Source organism: Papaver somniferum, chromosome 4, assembly GCF_003573695.1.
Source record: "Papaver somniferum cultivar HN1 chromosome 4, ASM357369v1, whole genome shotgun sequence".
In the NCBI taxonomy this organism is placed as follows: Eukaryota; Viridiplantae; Streptophyta; class Magnoliopsida; order Ranunculales; family Papaveraceae; genus Papaver; species Papaver somniferum.
The window spans coordinates 99,928,303-99,948,122 of record NC_039361.1 but is presented as its reverse complement, the minus strand read 5'-3'; the positions used below and the strand labels follow the sequence as shown (position 1 = coordinate 99,948,122).

The window sequence follows — 19,820 nt, the reverse complement described above, 5'->3', positions numbered from 1 at the left end:
GTGAGTAAATGGGAGGAGGTGGTAATCGGTAACGCTTGGAATTGATGTTGCATGAAAGAAAGCGTTTCACCATTACTCCCTGTATTTACTAACCGCCTCATCCTTATGACACTTTCTAATAACGAGCGTAGTGTACCCCACACGTTGTAAACCGCCAAACCAATACCCAATGAACATCCCCCAGTTTGTGACATGTGTTGATGTCTCGAGTGTTTTCGTGGAAAACATGTAGCATGTTGTTGTTGTCTGGAGAGTTGAGCTTGGGAGACTTTCCGTCTCGGTGGTGACCTTCAAAGGTCGAGATTTTGCATCTTAAGAGGAAGGTAGCCGTTGATTATTGCAACCTTTCGTTCGCTATCCAGTAGCATGAAAGTATGATCAGTATGACTTTAATATGGCCCAGTTTAGGCGCGGCCAAAAGTTAGGGTTTTGTCTTTGTTTAGGCGCGACCAAACTAGGGCCAAAGGTTTCCATTCGTTAGCTGGTAACCTTGGACGGCTAAGATATGCATCTTAGATGAAAAAGTGGTTGTTGATTGTTGCAGGCCTTCATTTTGGTAGTCGCATAGGGTAGGCCAGCATAGTATGGCGCGGCAAGGTGGTTGGCATGCCGTTGGCACATGTGGCATGGCATGCATTGGCGCGGTTTGGCGTGGCCAAAACTAGGGCTTTGAGCCAAAGGTTACCATACGTTGTTTGGCGACCTTGGACGGTTAGGATTTGCATCTGGGATGGAAGGGTGTTCGTTGATCATCGCACGTCTTCGTTTTGGTAGCCGCATGGGGAAGGTCGGCATGGTATGGCGCGGCAAGGTGGTTGGCATGTCATTGGCACATGTGGCTTGGCATGCCTTGGCGCGGTTTGGCGTGGCCAAAACAAGGGTTTTGGGCCAAAGGTTACCATGCGTTGTTTGGCGACCTTGGACGGCTAGGATTTGCATCTAGGATGGAAGGGTGGTCGTTGATCGTCGCACGCCTTCGTTTTTGTAGCCGCATAGGGAAGGTCGGCATGGTGTGGCGTGGCAAGGTGGTTGGCATGCCATTGGAAAATGTGGCATGGCATGCCTTGGCGCGGTTTGGCGTGGCCAAAACTAGGGTTTTGGGCCAAAGGTTACCATGCGTTGTTTGGCAACCTTGGAAGGCTAGGATTTGCATCTAGGATGGAAGGGTGGTCGTTGATCGTCGCACGCCTTAGTTTTGGTAGCCGCATAGGGAAGGCCGGCATGGTGTGGCGCGGCAAGGTGGTCGGCGTGCCATTGGCACATGTGGCATGGCATGCCTTGGCGCGGTTTGGCGTGGCCAAAACTAGGGTTTTGGGCTAAAGGTTACCATGCGTTGTTTCGCGACCTTAGACGGCTAGGATTTGCATCCAGGATGGAAGGAGGGTTGTTTGATCGTCGCACGCCTTCGTTTTGGTAGTCGCATAGGGAATGTCGGCATGGTGGGGCCAAGGCCAATGGCGCGGATGGCTTGGCATAGTGGGGTCAAGGGTTTGGTACGGACGGCTTGGCATGGTGGGGCCAAGTCAAGGTGCGGTTGTCTTGGCATGGTGGGGCCAAGGGTTTGGCATGCCATTGGCGCATGGTGCGTCTAGCATGGTTGGGGCCAAGGCAGGGCGCGGTTGGATTGGCATGGTGGGGCCAAGGGTTTGGCATGCCATTGGCGTATGGTGCGGATAGCATGGTTGGGGCCAAGGAAAGGTGTGGTTGGCTTGGCATGGTGGGGCCAAGGGTTTGGCATGCCATTGGCGCATGGTGCGGCTAGCATGCCTTGGCGCGGAGATGTGGATGGCATGGTTTGCCATTGGCATAGTGGTGCGGCTGGCATGGTTGGCATGCCTTGGCGCGGAGATGTGGCTTGCATGGTTTTCCATTGGCACAGTGGTGCGGCTGGAATGGTTGGCATGCCTTGGCGCGGAGATGTGGCTGGCATGGTTTGCCATTGGCACAGTGGTGCGGCTGGCATGGTTGGCATGCCTTGGCGCGGTAGCATGAGAATTAGGGTTTGGTATGTACGAAGATTATGCCTGTAAATACTAAGGGTTCTGCCGTGGAACATGACACATGTATAAAAAAAAGGTACCCTGGTAATTCTTACGTAGTTATGTTGAATGATTCAATAAATGCGCTAGTTGTTGTAGTGACGTCATGTCAGATGTAAGGTTTTATGATTTTAATCCTAAGCTAAAAACCACCATCAACATTAAGTCCCCTGCTTAGCTCGGAACAGGAGAATTGTTGCGAGGTAAGCATAAGATGGTGAGAGGCCAGGACAAAATCGAAATGGTAAGTCATGAAAAGATGGTCAGGAAGACCCGACTAACCTTTTTTCGAGAGGTAAGGAGAATTCGTGATTCTTATGTTGGCGGCCTTGCGTAAATTCTACTCGTGGTGTTGCTGGCTAGACCTTGAAATGGTAGAGGCGGTTGTTAGTTGAGATGCAGACTGTCGGTTTGGCTTGGTCACCCGTCATCTTGGCTGGGCTAGGGAACGCGGAGGTGCTGGATTAGCGATTTGTCGTTGTTGGTGCGTCTTGAGCGGAGCCGCTGGTGTTGGTCGGATTGGAATGGGAGCCGCAGGCATTGGTCGGCTTGGAATGGGAGCCGCAGGCGTTGGTCGGCTTGGAATGGGAGCCGCAGGCGCTGGTCGTCTTGAAATGGAGATGCTTGCATTGCTCGGCTTGGAGTGGAGCTAGCTTGAGTTCCTTGGAAGGATAACGACTGGCTTCAGTTCCGTGGAAGGATGGCGACCGGCTTCAGTTTCATGGGATGATGGAAACTTTGTCTGAATTAGGGTTTGGCATGCCGAAACCCTAATTAGCGCCCTTTACTAGAATCTCTATAGAATTCTCGTACGAACTCAGGTTTTGACGGTCCGCCCCTCCATTATGAACGGAAAAGAATTTCTTATCTCCCCTCTCGAGAATATTTAGGTGTTGAGCTCGTTCGGGAGGTGAAAACAGCTCGACAGTAAAATTCAGGAAGAATTGCGGGCCCTTGGAATAATGGAAGCTTGCTTTAGTTCCGTGGGAAGATGACGATTTGCTTTGGGAAGATAACAACTTGCTTCAGTTTCCTGGGAAGGTGACGACTGGCTTCGGGAAGATAACAACTTGCTTCAGTTCCCTGGGAAGGTGACGACAGGCTTCGGGAAGGTAACAACTTGCTTCAGTTCCCAGGGAAGGTGACGACTGGCTTCAGGAAGATAACAACTTGCTTCAGTTCCCTGGGAAGGTGACGACTGGCTTCGGGAAGGTAACAACTTGCTTCAGATTTTAGCATGCTGCAACCCTAATTAGTGCCCCTTACTATAATCGTTGTAGAATTCTCGTACGAACTCGGATTTTGACGGTCCGCCCCTCCATTCTGAACGAAAAATAATTTCCTATCTCCCTACGCTGGAATATTTATGTTTTAAGCTCGTTCGGGAGGTGAAAACAGCTCGACAGTAAAATTCAGGAAGAACTTAGGAGGGATGTTGCGGGCCCGAGGTGGCATAGTCGCGCCCAGTCATCTGTTTCATGGAGCAAGAAGGAATCTTTATTTTGTTCAAACTATAGAAACTACGTCCACATGAAAAGAGATGTTGACCTTCTTCTGTTTTCTGTTGCTCGTCCGGATCCGTGCTTTCGTCTGTAGTGTCTCTCCAGTGGATTCCAAAATTTATCAAACTGCATTGCATTCTTGGGACGGATGGATGTGGTTGCGTTTTCGGTCCATCCTTGATTTTAGGTTGTTCAGTGCCTGGACCCTCTGATCGCGATGATAATATGTTGTGGATGCTTGTATTGGTCGAAATCTTCCGGAGACACTGGATGAAATAGATGAGTTGGGAGACGTTTCGTTGGCGATGTGCTACTATCAAGTCTTCAAGAACTTGGTTCCAAGTGGCATCCTTCGAACCATCTTACGAATCTTGGACTATCGTGTGGAATGGGATGTGGTGAGTGATCGAATTTTATATAGTGGTAAGAAGGTTGTCGTTCTCTCGGACTTGTGAAGATTGATTTAAGATTTAAGATTATGGAAAGAAATGAGACTATGGATTCCACCATTGACCAATTTTTAAGTGATTCAGTTAACAACAATATTTATGCAATTCATACGTTCAATTTGATTCTAAGATATCGCCAATATTAGATTTCCAAAATATTAATTGTTAATCGCAAGTATGGAACATCAAGAGCTCTAAGATAAGCATGCACCATCAAGAGAGCACAACTAATTAATCAAAATATTATAATCAATTATAGTTCAGTGCAAATAATCTTAAAGAAATTGCAATAATAAATAAGAAAATACCACTTTATCATTGGAACAACGCTTCCTCCATAATCCCAGCATGTGATTCTAGTTCCTCATTATTATAAAGAAAACTAAATAGAAGAAATAAAAGAAAATTGTGAAACTGGCTACCGGCTCTCCAATAACTCCTCTGGTTTCCTGTTCTCGACATCAATATATAGATTTCAACAAAATCTAACCTTCCTCTTTTAATTCTCTTCCACGTGTCATGTCCAATGGGAGTGTGCTACTTTTCTAAGAATACACAATATCATCTAATAAAGACTCGCCACATGTCCGACCACTTGCTTTTATTTTCATGGGAAAGAAAGTATTATATGAGCACATACTGATCTTATGCTCAAAATAAATCTTCTTTAGTTGCAAAAGATATTTAGTTTCCTTTCTTCAGCCACCATGTCGACATACCTCGTACATTGATTATTGACTAGGATTTTTCATTTTACGTGATACCTCCTAAATCCTTCGAGATTTAATCACCAAGTCCTTCATCCTAAAATCCACGAGACCAAAATGCCCGAGCATGTTAATTTCTTAAACCAAATTCAGCCCATCATCTCCTTCACTAACTTAAATTGGGCTTATCCCATTTAGATCCAAAAGTATCCACGACCCATGTACTCCGTAGTCCATATTTTCTTCTTGGAATCCTAGGTTTAGCCGATTTTCTTGGAAGAGCCCATTTTATTCATTTACCTACAAAAACACAATAAATACCAAAATAAGCACCAACAATATATATTTTGGGTAGTAAATATGTAAGAATTAATCGCTCATCACACCCCCAAACTTATATTTTGCTAGTCCTCGAGCAAATTTATTCTAGAAAATAAAAACTTACTAGGTGTCCCTAGCGAACGAGTTATAATCTCGGGAAGGTTTACCAGAGGTGTATCCGCAAAACCTTTACTCCAGACCCTAGCTATCTACGCAGAACCTTGAAAGGCACTAAAGAATCTCCTTGGTTAGAATACAAACATTGACTATAGGAGGAAGTACCCTGATGCGAAATTCCAATTGATGTACACGAGTGTGCACTCAGCATACTATAATTCATACATAAGTGACAGAGCTCTACTCAGATAGTTTCTAGACATCATAACCGGAGTGAACCAATCACATGGAAAGATTAAGAAGATGAATAAAGAGAAAAATAGATGGTTTAAAGTGAACGGTGTTTCCCATATCTGTTTGAAGGCCTCTGCCAAGATGAACCTATCCTAATGGACTGAGATACCGGTCTGACTAATATCAACACAACTGGAAAATACAAGGGAACCAGTGGTCGATAAACCTAACTCTAGGTCAACACAACTGGTATATACAAGGGCACCAGTGGTCGACTTTATTGAATTTATTCCGGTTGGTTTGATGGTCTGGTCTCAAATTTTTTTTTGTTGGTATCTCAGTCACTCTATTTCACCCTAGCAATGGTAACAACTTGAATCGTGTGCCCCACCAAATCACTTAAAAAAAAATAAAAACAGAAGGACTAGGATTCAACGAGATGTGGCGAAACTACCATTTTTTTTTTTTTTTAAATTCTAACACCTGAGCTCTGTGCTTTTATGAATAGACTCTTTATATGTTTCCATCTAATTAGATTGGTTCCTCAACTCCTACAACCAAGATGTTCCCATCCACTTAGATTGGTTAGTGCCATCCTTAATAAACATAATTTTCTAGGCTTTGGAGTTTATTTATTGCAACTAAAAAGTTTCTCCCATACCCCCAAGCTTAAATCAAACATTGTCCTCAATGTTCGAAAGATAAAATTAAAATCATGAACAAGGAGAAACTGTTACCACTCGAAGCAAAAGAGTTAAGGAAAGATATTACCGTGTTGCATGAGATTGGGTTACCTCCCAAGAAGTGCTAAAGTCTGCAGCCAGACATCGGAAGGAATTAATCACCTCATAGAATCATAAAGCAGTAGCCGGAATAACTGTGGGTCATCTGGATCAAAAAGTGTTAACCACAAGAAGAGGAAACTACAACAAACCAAGAAGACATCGAACATACCCTTGTTTAAGACAACTACATCTAGTTGTGGTTCAGGTTCAGGCTCTATAAAAGGGTCTAAATAAAAATATTTCATCGGTTGGATTTCCTCAAAGGCATTCTGAAGATCAGGCTGAAGAGTCTAGAAATACTCAACTAAGAACTTAGAAGTGCGTAACAAAATCATGAATAATTGGGGATCCTCTAAGTCAATCATATTTGACTCACACAGCTGACCACAATGAAAGAGGTGGTCTTCCTTAAGAAAATGTGTCGATCCTATTTTCCTAAAGTAATTAGGTTTAGTCTCAAAACTGAATAACCGACACATCTGAAAATCATATGTTCCCACAATTGGAAGAAAAGTTTTTGGTGGGAAAACAAAGTCAATCTTGGTATCATAGCCTGGGTTAACCACATCAACCGAAGGATGGGATTCTAACAACTGAGCTCTCTTATGGACACAACTAGGTTCAGGAGAAAGTGTATGAAGATAATCTTGTAAGATGGTTGAGGAAAAAATATCAAGTCCTACACGAGGGAACTTTCTAAGAGTTAAAGGTAAGGCATCAGGAAAGTGATAATCACCCTCAAATTTAGAGTTTTCAGTGTCTCTAGGTAGACTAGTCACAATTTCCCTAATTTCTAAATCATTAGATTCCTGAAAATGGTCAATTGATTCTTCTAAGTTGTAATCAGGTGCATCCTCACTCATTTTTACGAGTTCACTTTCTTTGTCTAAGATTGTTGTTTCTAAATCGCTAGACTCAAAATAAACTCGTTCCTCTAAACCATCATCACAATCATATAAAGGATTATCAGAGAAATCTTCTAGTAAAGGCTCATTAACTAAGGTGTTAATCAAAGTTACTTCCTCCGATTCACTGATAGGCACATCTAATAATGGATTATCCAACACGCTGCAGGCTAAAGGATCATGAACTACATAATCTAAAACGGTGTTATCCCTAGTCAAATCCTCATCCTTTTGAATAAGTGAATAATTATTAAAATTATTTGGATTTGTACGAGGAACAAAACTATCATTATAAATCTCAATCGGAGTAACAAATTCCTGAGCACTATGCCTACATATTTCATGTTCTTCATCAATATTACCCTCATCATAATCATCATTATAATAACATGAAAATGATCGAACCTCATCTAAACAAGTAGTTTTACCGATTCTAACCTCTTCATCTTGATTATTATAAAAATTATCCTCATTTTCACGGGTGATATAGGAAAGAATGTATTGGCAATCACGAGTAATTCGAGCTTCTCTTTCTTCCGTCTCTAATTTAAGCCTACGTATTGACTCAGCAAACTCACGTGTTGACTCAGTTAACTTACATGTTGACTCAGCTAACTTCCTGAGGTTATCTTCTAAATAAGGTTCACTCATTGTTACAGTTCTTTCGTCTATAACTAAGTCATTTGTGTCCGCTGACTTATGTGTCGACTCATGTAACTTACGCGTTGACTCAAGTATCTTACGTGCCTCATCTAAAGAAGATGAATTATAGGAATTTTGCTCGTATGACCGGTATTCATGTGAATAGTAATTTGGCTCACCATGGTATGACCCATAACCTTCAAAAGTTTGGTGTTTCCAACCACTATTCACACTATGGTCATAAAAAGAATAATGTTCATGTTGCTCAGTCGAATAATCATTGTATTGGTTATACCAGTTCGACATCCTAACTGCAAGGGAATTCTAAAAAAACACAAAGAAGGCTGAATCGACCACAACAAGCCTATTTTATCTAGCAAACAAAAATCATGATGGCTCCCTTAGATTGTTTCTAGACCAGCTTTTATTCTTTCGAAAAGGAATTCGTTACAATCTGAGCAAACCTCTCTGGAATCAATCCGAGTTAAAGTAAGTTGAATAGAGATGAGGGAAGCTCAGTGGAGCTTTGATACCCAAGGCCTCACCGGCGCTACAAGGCGGCGTATTCAACTCACATAAACCATCATGAACTTCAAAGTATGCTCAAAAGAGTAACCAATATTTTCCGAATAACTTTCCTAATAAGCTCATTACCCTATCGGTCTCGTTCTAGTCCAAATTTTAAGGCTTAGGTTTGCGTAGGTTACGTGTTCCTAAGGCGAGCAAGAAGGAAACGGTGATGAAATCCGAGTCCTTATCTTGATTTGGCCAGGCCTTTCCCTTTCCTAGAAAATTAAATCCAATTTCAGGTCCTCAACATATATGCATACGAAATCATCCAGTAAACCTGCTGACAGGGGATTCGCGTGTATTTAAAGTTCTTACCTCCTGTTCCAGATGGGGATGAACCGTTGAAGTCGACTCGGGCCACGACTCCTATGTCATGTACGAACCCAAGGGGCAGAGGCGATATCGTAATCGTCGTCCTTCTCTGCAAACAGTTTATTTAAAACTACCCTTCCATAGGGTTTTAAAAATAAAGTACAATGTTCAATGTCCAAAAGAAAAGAAGAAAAAAAATCCAAAAATAAAATATTACAAAAATAAAAACCTTAATTACAGTTTCTAAAAAAATAAAAATAAAATTATTTACAAAATCTTCTTCTTCACTCCTTTGGGATTTTTCTTTTCTTTCCTTTTTGGGCTTTTCCTTTATTTTCAGCACTTCCTCTTTTTCCTTTAGCTTAGCTCCAAATCTGAAAGCAAACAAAAATTCCAAAACGCGTAAAAAAGAACAAATAAAATAAAACCTAACAACAAATCTGCGTCGGCGGCGCCAAAAATTGATCGAATTTTATATAGTGGTAAGAAGGTTGTCGTTCTCTCGGACTTGTGAAGATTGATGTAAGATTTAAGATTATGGAAAGAACTGAGACTATGGATTCCACCATTGACCAATTTTTAAGTGATTCAGTTAACAACAATATTTATGCAATTCATACGTTCAATTTGATTCTAAGATATTGCCAATATTAGATTTCCAAAATATTAATTGTTAATCGTAAGTATGGAACATCAAGAGCTCTAAGCTAAGCATGCACCATCAAGAGAGAACACAACTAATTAATCAAAATATTATAATCAATAATAGTTCAGTGCAAATAATCATAAAGAAATTGCAATAATAAATAAGAAAATACCACTTTATTATTGGAACAACGCTTCCTCCATAATCCCATCATGTGATTCTAGTTCCTCATTATTATAAAGAAAATTAAAAGAAGAAATAAAAGAAAATTGTGAAACTAGCTACCGGCTCTCCAATAACTCCCCTGGTTTCCTGTTCTCGACATCAATATATAGATTTCAACAAAATCTAACCTTCCTCTTTTAATTATCTTCCACATGTCATGTCCAATGGGAGTGTGCCACTTGTCTAAGAATACACAATATCATCTAATAAAGACTCGCCACATGTCCGGCCACTTGCTTTTATTTTCATGGGAAAGAAAGTATTATATGAGCACATATTGATCTTATGCTCAAAATTAATCTTCTTTAGTTGCAAAAGATATTTAGTTTCCTTTCTTCCTCCACCATGTCGACATACCTCGTACATTAATTATTGAGTAGGATTTTTCATTTTACGTGATACCTCCTAAATCCTTCGAGAACTAATCACCAAGTCCTTCATCCTAAAATCCACGAGACCAAAATGCCCGAGCATGTTAATTTCTTAAACCAACTTCAGCCCATCATCTCCTTCACTAACTTAAATTGGGCCTATCCCATTTAGATCCAAAAGTATCCACGACCCATGTACTCCGTAGTCCATATTTTCTTCTTGGAATCCTAAGTTTAGCCGATTTTCTTGGAAGAGCCCATTTTATTCATTTACCTACAAAAACACAATAAATACCAAAATAAGCACCAACAATATATATTTTAGGTAGTAAATATGTAAGAATTAATCGCTCATCAGTGACCAGTCCCCAGTTATGCTTCTGTTAGATCCTATGGCTTGGCCGAATATGTGAATGTATCTTTGTGGCGTGCATTTGGAGTCTTCGGTGCACATGTACGGCTTCATGTTGAGAAATTCCTGCGGCTCGTAAAACTTTGACAGTGATGATGTTGAAATAAGAAATAACCTGTTTGAGGGGAGTGAATGCGTCCCATGTTGGTAGTCTCCATGTGTAGCCTACTTTCATTGCATCGCCTTGAATCCACGTCCACAGGATTTGATATAACCTTATCGTACTCTTCTGGATGTGACGCTGGGGTGATCAGAATATCACATTATGAAATATTCTGGATAGTGAAGTGGTAGGAATGAGAGAGTTATGTTGTTTATCATGGATCCCTCTGTTTCTTCAAGAAAATGTTTCAGCCGCGTCTCTGGAGTTATCTCATGAGGCTTTGATGGTCGTCGGGATGGACTGTGATGAGCAGTCCCCAGTAGCATTTTTCTTCAGTTGCTGAAGTTGTTTTCCTCTGAGCAGGCTTGGGATCCTCCGCATCCTTGTAAAGTGTTGAAGGCGTCTTCTGGACAGATAGGTGATGATTTTCTTGTGCTGTACCCTTGAAGAGTAGATGACCTTGTTGTGGCTATGACCTTTTGGTTGAACGTGTCTTCTGAGCTTTGACAGTGAAGGGATTCCGTGTATATCCTCAGTCCCCAAGTATGGTTTACATGTTTCCATCTTGTATGGTCAGTGGGTTGACCATGATAAAGACATCACCATCGTGCGTTTGTACTGGTGATTTTGTTACTTCTTCCACGTGGAACTTAAAATATGGAGGAGTTCAGGTTACTTTTTTAGTGATTACTGTCGTGGTGAAGCTCTGGCTGGTATCAATAAATGAGCGGCAACAGTTCTTGGTAGCATATGTAATCATAAGAGACTACATTATCGTGGTACCAAGTAGGTTGGCTGGAATTGTATGGGCATCCATGGAAGTAAAAGGATTGGTTGGACGCGTAAGCGAGAAAACTTTCCATCATCACGAGTTTTGGCGAGATGGATCAAAAGGCGGTCATGACTACGAAGGTTGGCTGGCTGTGATCATGATCCTTGACATAGGGTGCGTGGTGGTATGACCCTTTGCAGGAAGAAACAGCGTTGAAGCAGCTTCGGCTCTTGTAAAGGATGTTGAAACTTAAGGAGCCAAACGCTGAAGCTTCGGATTCTGGAGTAGCTTATGGAGAGAACGCTGAAGCGGAGCGGTTGCTTGAGCGAGCGTTGAAGCGGAGCGGTTTTCGGAGCGAACGTTGAAGCGGAGCCGCTGCTGGAGGACGTTGAAGTGAAGCGGCTGTTGGAGTGAACGTTGAAGCGGAGCGGCTACGTTAATCAGTATGTTGTCAAACTGGACGCCCTTCAAACGAACAATGGTTAGGAGTCCCCAGTTCCATCTATCAATCTTGCTTTCCAGGAGAGGTTGGGGTTTGGGAACGGCTTCTCTGGTTGGAAACATCTGCTTCCCTGATGCAGTGCGGTTGAGGGCTGTGAATATGTCTTGACGCTGCGCCTACAGAATCTCACATAAGTATTTCATCATAGACTGCACGATTTTGTGGGCGAAGTCCCCGGAAATCACACATCTCCTGACAGGAAGAGAGTCTTTGTGAACTCAGGGGGGTTGCTGATTTTCTTTCCTTCGATTTTGGAGAAGTCGTTCTTGATCTTTACGTGTGATGAAATTAGATTGCTGATTCCCTTCTACTGGGCGTTCAAAAGGCAACGCTGGAAGGATGCAAGCTTCTGGCGCTAGGAAGATACAAGTTGTTAGCGCTGGAAAGATGCAAGTTGTTAGCGCTGGAAAGGATGCAAGCTGCTGGCGTTGGAAAGATGCAAGATGTTAGCATTGTATCGGCTTGGAATAGGCGCTGGCTCGGCGTGGACGCTGGCTTGGATTTGGTATGGTGCAGACTGTTGGCTGGGCATGGCACGGCGTTGGCTTGGCACGGCGCTGGCTTGGCGTGGCGCGGACTTATTCTTGTGGGCCCAGTTGCCTCTTTCCATACATAGCTCAAATAGGAAATCATTTCCTTATTCAAAATCCAAAAGTGTTATGCGTATGAAAGAGGTTGGCTCTCCTTTTTATCTCGTATCTTTATTCTCACGTCCTGGTGTTAGCGGTAGCGCGGTAGCAATAAAGTGGGCAAGCGTATTCCAGCTATGTATTCCAGCGTTTCTCTTTCAATTTGTTTTCTTATTTTGGGGCAATTCCTAGCCATATGTATGCCTTCCATGAATCTGTAGAAATATTGTTCTTCTCTTCGAATATCATTGTAGTAGAGTCGGCTACCTCATGAATAGTGACTGGTAATCGTTATTCTGCAAAGTAGGTACGTACGGGTAGGTGACTGATTCCACGAGGAACTGGGCGTTAGGGTTTCTCTGAGATCCAAAAGTTGCAGGCCAAGGTGACCGAAGGTCCTTCTGCGGACGTGGTCAAACAACAAGAAGCGGAGGTCGAAAGGTTTTCCAAAGAGTTACAGCTGAAACAGGCGGTCCTCCAAATGACGAAGGACGCCTTCTTCGAGAAGAGAAAAACACCGTTGAATGGCTTCCTTTGAATGCACTTCTGTCTTCTGAAATTCTTCTGTTTCGTTTTTTTTTTTGAAAGGCAAATGAAACACCCGGCTTTATGGTTTTGATTTTCTGGATTTTTGAGTTGATATACAAGTGTTACCTATGAGGGTTTTGGATTATTATTCAGGATGAACTGTTTTAGGATGATGCCATTTTTGGTTATGATTGTAAGTGACACAAACATCCCATGGAAGATATGGAACCGTGAACGTTGGCTATCGGTTTTATCATGGGATAGATGACATGGGATGAAACATAACATGGCTATCGGTTTTATCATTCCCGTGAAAACTTGAAATAGTAAACCATGTATTTTTTTAAGGCAAGACTTACTCGGTTTTTTGGATCTGCTAACGAAAAATGAGTCAAGTGCAAGTCCGATTTTTGTGAGAAGCACCGCAATTGTGGAAAGTCCCCAGTCGTCCCTGAGTCACTTGATAATCGATTCATCAATCCCTGGGCGGATCGTGTGCTTTTAACCTCTGGGAAGTCCCCAGTCGCCCCTTGCCGTGTCATGAATGGTAATCGGGTCGTCTGGTAACTGAGTCGTCGATCCCTGAGCGGATCGTATCGGGCCGTCTGGTAGCTGAGTCGTCGATCCCTGAGCGGATCGTTTTCCTCTACCGTCCTGACGTCTGGGTCGAAGTATGAGATCGAGGATTGAAAATTGACATTGTAACCGAAAGACCAATCTCCCACTGTGGTCGCCAATTGTTTGAGGGTGAAAACAGTTTCTGTTGGTTTCGGTAATTTCGTGTGATCTGGGTGAGAAACAAATCTAAACCCTAAACAATGTACTGCAAGGGAGTACTTTAGATTCGAGAGATCAATCTGTACAAGTCCGGCCTAAACCAAGAAATGGCCGTTCCAGACTTGCTTCGGTCACAAAGTGGAGGAGAAGGGTTGGTTTTGGGGAGGGATGCGAAGAGAGTGTTGAGACCAGAATAGTTGATTCTGGAAGAGTAGTTGTTTTGTGACTTGTATCAGAAAGTGGGAAGCTAACAGATGGGAAAGCTAGCAAACGTTTTCTGATTGTTGTATGCTCTTGACCAGAACTTGTTAATCGGTGGAAATAGGTAATGCCTATTTATACAAGTCGAAGTGAAACGTACTCTGGTCTCATTAAGAAATGGAAAACGGGTGAGTAAATGGGAGGATGTGGTAACCGGTAACGCTTGGAATTTATGTTCCATAAAAGAAAGCGTTTCACCATTACTCCCTGTATTTACTAACCGTCTCATCCTTATGACACTTTCTAATAACGAGCGTAGTGTATGCCGCACGCTGTAAACCGCCAAACCAATACCCAATGAGCATCCCCAAGTTTGTGACATGTGCTGATGTCTCGAGTGTTTTCGTGGAAAACATGTAGCATGTTGTTGTTTTCTGGCAAGTTGATCTTGGGAGACTTGCCGGCTCGGTGGTGACCTTCAACGGTCGACATTTTGCATCTTAAGAGGAAGGTAGCCGTTGATTATTGCAACCTTTCGTTCGGTAGCCAGTGGCATGAAAGTATGATTATTATGGCTTTAATATGGCCCAGTTTAGGCGCGGCTAAAAGTTAGGGTTTTCGCTTTGTTTAGGCGCGACCAAACTAGGGCTAAAGGTTGCCATGCGTTAGCTGGTAACCTTGGACGGCTAAGATATGCATCTTAGATGAAAAAGTGGTCGTTGATTGTCGCGGGCCTTCGTTTTGGTAGCCGCATAGGGAAGGCCGGCATGGTATGGCGCAGCAAGGTGGTTGGCATGCCATTGGCACATGTGGCATGGCATGCCTTGGCGTGGCCAAAACTAGGGTTTTGGGCAAAGGTTACCATGCGTTGTTTGGCGACCTTGGACGGCTAGGATTTGCATATAGGATGGAAGGTTGGTAGTTGATCGTCGCACGTCTTCGTTTTGGTAGCCGCATGGGGAAGGCTGGCATGGTATGGCGCGACAAGGTGGTTGGCATGTCATTGGCACATGTGGCATGGCATGCCTTGGCGCGGTTTGGCGTGGCCAAAACTAGGGTTTTGGGCCAAATTTTACCAAGTTTGGCGACCTTGGACGGCTAGGATTTGCATCCAGGATGGAAGGGTGGCTGTTTGATCGTCGCACGCCTTCGTTTTGGTAGCCGCATAGGGAAGGTCGGCATGGTGGGGCCAAGGTCAATGGCGCGGATGGCTTGGCATAGTGGGGCCAAGGGTTTGGTACGGATATCTTGGCATGGTGGGGCCAAGGAAAGGTGCGGTTGGCTCGGTATGGTGGGGCCAAGGGTTTGGCATGCCATTGGCGCATGGTGCGGCTAGCATGGTTAGGGCCAAGGCAAGGCGCGGTTGACTTGGCATGGTGGAGCCAAGGGTTTGGCATGCCATTGGCGCATGATGCGGCTAACATGGTTGGGGCCAAGGAAAGGTGCGGTTGGCTTGGCATGGTGGGGCCAAGGGTTTGGCATGCCATTGGTGCATGGTGCGGCTAGCATGGTTGGCATGCCTTGGCGCGGTAGACGTGGCTGGCATGGTTTGCCATTGGCACAGTGGTGCGGCTGGCATGGTTGGCATGCCTTGGCGCGGAGATGTAGTTGGCATGGTTGCCATTGGCACAGTGGTGCGACTGGCATGGTTGGCATGCCTTGATGCGGAGATGTGGCTGGGATGGTTTGCTATTGGCACAGTGGTGCTGCTGGCATGGTTGGCATGGCTTGGCGCGGTAGCATGAGAATTAGGGTTTGGTATGTACGAAGATGAAGTCGGTCAATACTAAGGGTTCTGCCGTGGAACATGACACATGTATAAAAAAAAGGTATCCTGGTAATTCTTACGTAGTTATGTTGAATGATTCAATAAACGCGCTAGTGGTTGTAGTGACATCATGTCAGATGTAAGGTTTATTATTTTAACCCTAAGCTAAATAACACCATCAACACCAGGTTGCCAAACTCGCCCTACAATTTTAAAGCAATGAGAACCATCGATTACTTATAAAGATTGATTCAGAATCGTCGGATGGGCAAAAACACTCTTGTTTTTGTAAGATAGATTAGCTCTTTTATCCGGAGAGAGCTTTAGTTGGGCTATTTTTAGGGGTTTAGTTTTTCAGGCGTTAAGCTGTTGGGGTTTCCTGCCTGCCACTCTCTTGTTTCTTTTCCTGGTGGAATTCTTTTAGTTTAATTGTTTTCACCATCAATGTTCCCTTTGTTCTTGTGAAGTCGATTTACTTTAATTTAATTTCACCATCAATGTTGTTGTTATTGAACTTGTCCATCTTAAACAAAATTGGTGAAAAGTAATGGGTTATATAACGATTTTGATATATGATTTCATCTATTTTCATTAACAAGCAAGACCACCAAATTCTGTCACGCGATTTTGACCACTCGTCGGACACAGTCGTCCCCTGATTTCTTTGCTCATGATTAAGTTCAGCAACTGATTTGAATTGCAGAGGATTATAATATATGGTCATGAAAAAGGATTCATGATTCCCATATTCAAAAAAAAAAAAGAATCACAATGAAAACAAAAAGAATCCAGGAACACCCAAAGCCATTCAAATGATAGCAAATAGAGAGTAATAAATCAAAATCTTTTTCAAAAATAAAAATTATGCTCTTGCAACCAGAAAAAATTCTCCTATAAAAGATCCAGACAACAAAATTGGGGCCTTTTAAGTGAGCTGTTCAAGGTCAGCTAAACTCGACGTTCTCAGTGTACTCCTGTTCGCCTTTCATCAGCATCATTCTCAACCTGGCATAAAGAAAAGGAGGAATACTTCAACATCTGGGTTCTCGTTGTAGTTACAAACTCGGAGATATCCATAATTGCACATAAAAACTTTAACATTAAAATAAAAAACCTTAAATAAGCATAGGAAGCATGGAGTCTATGGCCAGAATTTCGGTGTCCCAAAGCCTATAAACAAATAAAAATGTAATAACTTTACCTCAACATGTCCACGAGTCTTCCTCTTCAACTTAGCATGTGAATCCTTTTTCTCGCGTTTTTCAACCACCACTCCGGACTCTTTTCGTGATCTCTTTCGACCAGAAGTATCTTCATCATCGTCATTGTCATCATTTCCTGCATAGAGGAACAATAAATAAAACACATAATGATAATATAATCTTTATATGTGCATTTAAAAGATGGAGTGGTCATAAATATTTTACTGAGATGGACAGAACAATTCAAATCGTAACAAAATTACCAGTATCATCATCTTCAAAAGAACCATCAAGACCGAAATCTTCTATGTCATCCTCCATTTCAAATTCGTCTCCTTCCAAATAAACATATTCAACTTCTGCTTCCTGGTTTAGGATAAACAGAAAGAGTTCCAAAAAAAGATATCAATCATCTATCAGCAGTTTTGAAAAATACATACCAAGCATATTTGTGGACAAAAAAAATTAAACACGGTTACAAAGAACAACGCAAACAACATGCTTCTACACCACCAACCAAAGATATTAACAAATCCATACGTACCTTCTCCTCGTCCTCATCGTCATCATCATCCACTACTTTTTTACCTTTCTTTAGAGCCTCTTCTGTTTCAATAATATTATTGAAAGCTTTTTCATGATAATTGTAAATATCACCATAAAGTCCAGCTTTAAGACGTTCCATCAACTCTTTCTCAATATTCTGCAACAAATTTGAAAACAATCAGTACAAACTGAAGCAACACATGCAACAATTGTGCACCAAAGCGCGCATACACATGGCTATAAAACAACCTTTTCCAGCTGTGCAGCCTGTAGAGACTTCTCTTCTCTCCTTTTCTCTCTCTTTCCCACCTTCCTTGGCATAGTCATTACCGTCTCCCTGCGAAAATCGCACAAACAAACAGCAAAAAGATGTTAAGAGCAGAAACACAAGAATCCCTCAGAATACGTATAAAGCGTATACAGTACGCAGACTAATATCCCACAGCAACTGATAAATTTAAGCTAGACACAACATTATAGTTCTGCTCTTTCATGTCTCTTTTTTTTTCTGGAATCTTATGCTAATTGCTTAGAGCTCGGGGTCTGGCTACAAAACGTGAAAATTGACACATAATGCCTTTAACAATAAGAAGAAAATGTTACAAAAAATTATAGACGTCCAACTTAACCTAGACGGAACGTTATAGTTCTGCTAAAGTACGGTTCTTTCGTGTGTATGTTTTTATGGAATTTTATATGAGATACATTACATACAGAGTACTTGAAAATTGACATACAGAATTGTCTATAACAAATAGATGAAATGTTACAGAAAAATTGGCAACAGACGGCCAATTCAACCCAGTATCTATGAAGAGTACCTTGTTTTCAGAGCAAGCTTCCTCATACGTATACGCATCTGAGTCATTTTGGTAAGACGTTGCTTCGTTTTGTGCACAAGATACTTTGGCCAATACATCTATGGTAACCATATCAAAATAATTACAAAGAGAGAAATGAAATAACATAAAGGCAATTTGCCATAGTAAAGTAGACTTACCATATTATTGTTAATGATTTCAAGTGCCTTCTCATAATTCTTGGGTAATTTAAGTCTTTCCCATAATTTATCGGGCATATGAGATCTTTCTATTGTCTTCATATACAAATAAAACACTCCTGCAACAACATCGAATTTCAATATCAGAACCCCTAATATACTCAATAACACAAAACACCTAATTTACTCAAAACTAACAAAATTCATTTCACAAAGAAATGAAAGGTGGTACCTTTATCCTCTCTAATGGTAGCATAACGGCTATTAGCAAGAGGACATGAACTTCTATTGCAAATCCCAGTTACATTATATGGGTTTCTACAGAAATTCCCAGTTTCAATTCTACAAAAACAAAACCCCCACATAGAAATTCAATTCAGATATGAAGAAATAAATAAGATAAACTACTTTTTTTCTTTTAATTTGAAAATAACTTACTTGGCCATGTAACTGCAATGGTTGTGTCTAATGACCTGCCATATGACCTCATCGTGCTGCATGTTGATTTCAAGACTTCTTCTACAACAACAACAGCAGCAACAGCTACAAAGAGCTACAACAACGACAAAGAGAGGAAAAAACAACAACAAAAGAAAGGTGATGTCTCTCTAATGGAGGTAGCGTTTAAGGTTTTAGGGTTTATGGGGAGAAAATGCGATTTTAAGGTCTATTTTGGTATTATTCAAATAGGTCATATTACTTCCTCTTGGGCCTCGTTTCAGTCCCGAATGGGTTGTTTAGCCATCTTACTTGTGAGCTACTTGAACAAGAAACCTGTTTTAGCCGTACTGAGTTTTTTTTTTTTTGTTTTTTATTTTGATTGAGGCATGCTAAATGATGATGCAATCTAGGATATCCTTATAAGGGATGTTTATCCATACCAAAATTACTAGGTTACCCTTTTATTAGATTAAATTACATAAATAATCTTCAATTTAATTAAAAATTTAAACTAAAATTAGTTAGATTACTTAAATACCTTTTGACCAAATTAAAACCAAAACAAAAACTAAATCAGTCAACATTTCTTCTTCTTCATTCTTGCTTCTTCTTCATTTTTACAGCCGAACCCTCTCCATAAGTCGATTAATCGTTCGATGAAAAATCTTTGACCGTCGATTAAAACCAAACTATAACGATGAGTAGAACGAAACGTTGCACAAGAGATCTACTTCCAGACGTTCATGTTGGACTGCAATACAATCAAGCAAGTTCTAGGGCAAGCGAAGAACAAATCAATTCGAGGGGCGTTGATTCACAAAATCCAGATTCGAATAAACCCCTAATGTATATTAGAAGGTATTTATACAAACCCATCTTGATTTTGATTGTTCTTACTCTGTTTGATCGATAGAATATGATTTCTTAGTTGAAATTAGGGTTTTCAGAAGTGGGTAGAAAACAACATATGATTTTCCTCCCATGTTTTTGGTTATTTTTTCTTGTTTTTCAGTTACTTAACATTTGGTCTGTTTAAGAGTTCTCACTGTTTATTGTTTAAGTCTCTGTGTTTAAAAAAAAAATTGTTACTTTCTTCTTTGTGTTAGGAAACAAA

General features: G+C 41.6%; 1 protein-coding gene across 1 annotated transcript; it reads right to left on the bottom strand.

Moving 5' to 3' along the window:
• Nucleotides 1-16,301: 16,301 nt before the first annotated feature.
• On the bottom strand, nucleotides 16,302-18,940 carry LOC113274102 (protein MAK16 homolog B-like). Its single transcript, XM_026523599.1, has 9 exons — nucleotides 18,704-18,940; nucleotides 18,498-18,607; nucleotides 18,266-18,384; nucleotides 18,087-18,184; nucleotides 17,515-17,602; nucleotides 17,264-17,422; nucleotides 16,983-17,085; nucleotides 16,719-16,855; nucleotides 16,302-16,522 (listed from the first exon to the last, which is right to left on the bottom strand). Exons 1-9 carry the CDS (start codon nucleotides 18,763-18,765, stop codon nucleotides 16,481-16,483), a joined length of 918 nt encoding a protein of 305 aa, XP_026379384.1. The 5' UTR covers nucleotides 18,766-18,940; the 3' UTR covers nucleotides 16,302-16,480.
• Nucleotides 18,941-19,820: the final 880 nt, after the last annotated feature.

Coding starts and splice junctions, on each gene's coding strand:
- LOC113274102 (XM_026523599.1), bottom strand. CDS start 18,765: ATGCAGCACGATGAGGTCATATGGCAGGTCATTAGACACAACCATTGC. Junction 18,185..18,265: donor AAATCATTAACAATAATATG/GTAAGTCTACTT, acceptor TGGTTACCATAG/ATGTATTGGCCAAAGTATCT. Junction 17,086..17,263: donor ACGATGAGGACGAGGAGAAG/GTACGTATGGAT, acceptor ATCCTAAACCAG/GAAGCAGAAGTTGAATATGT.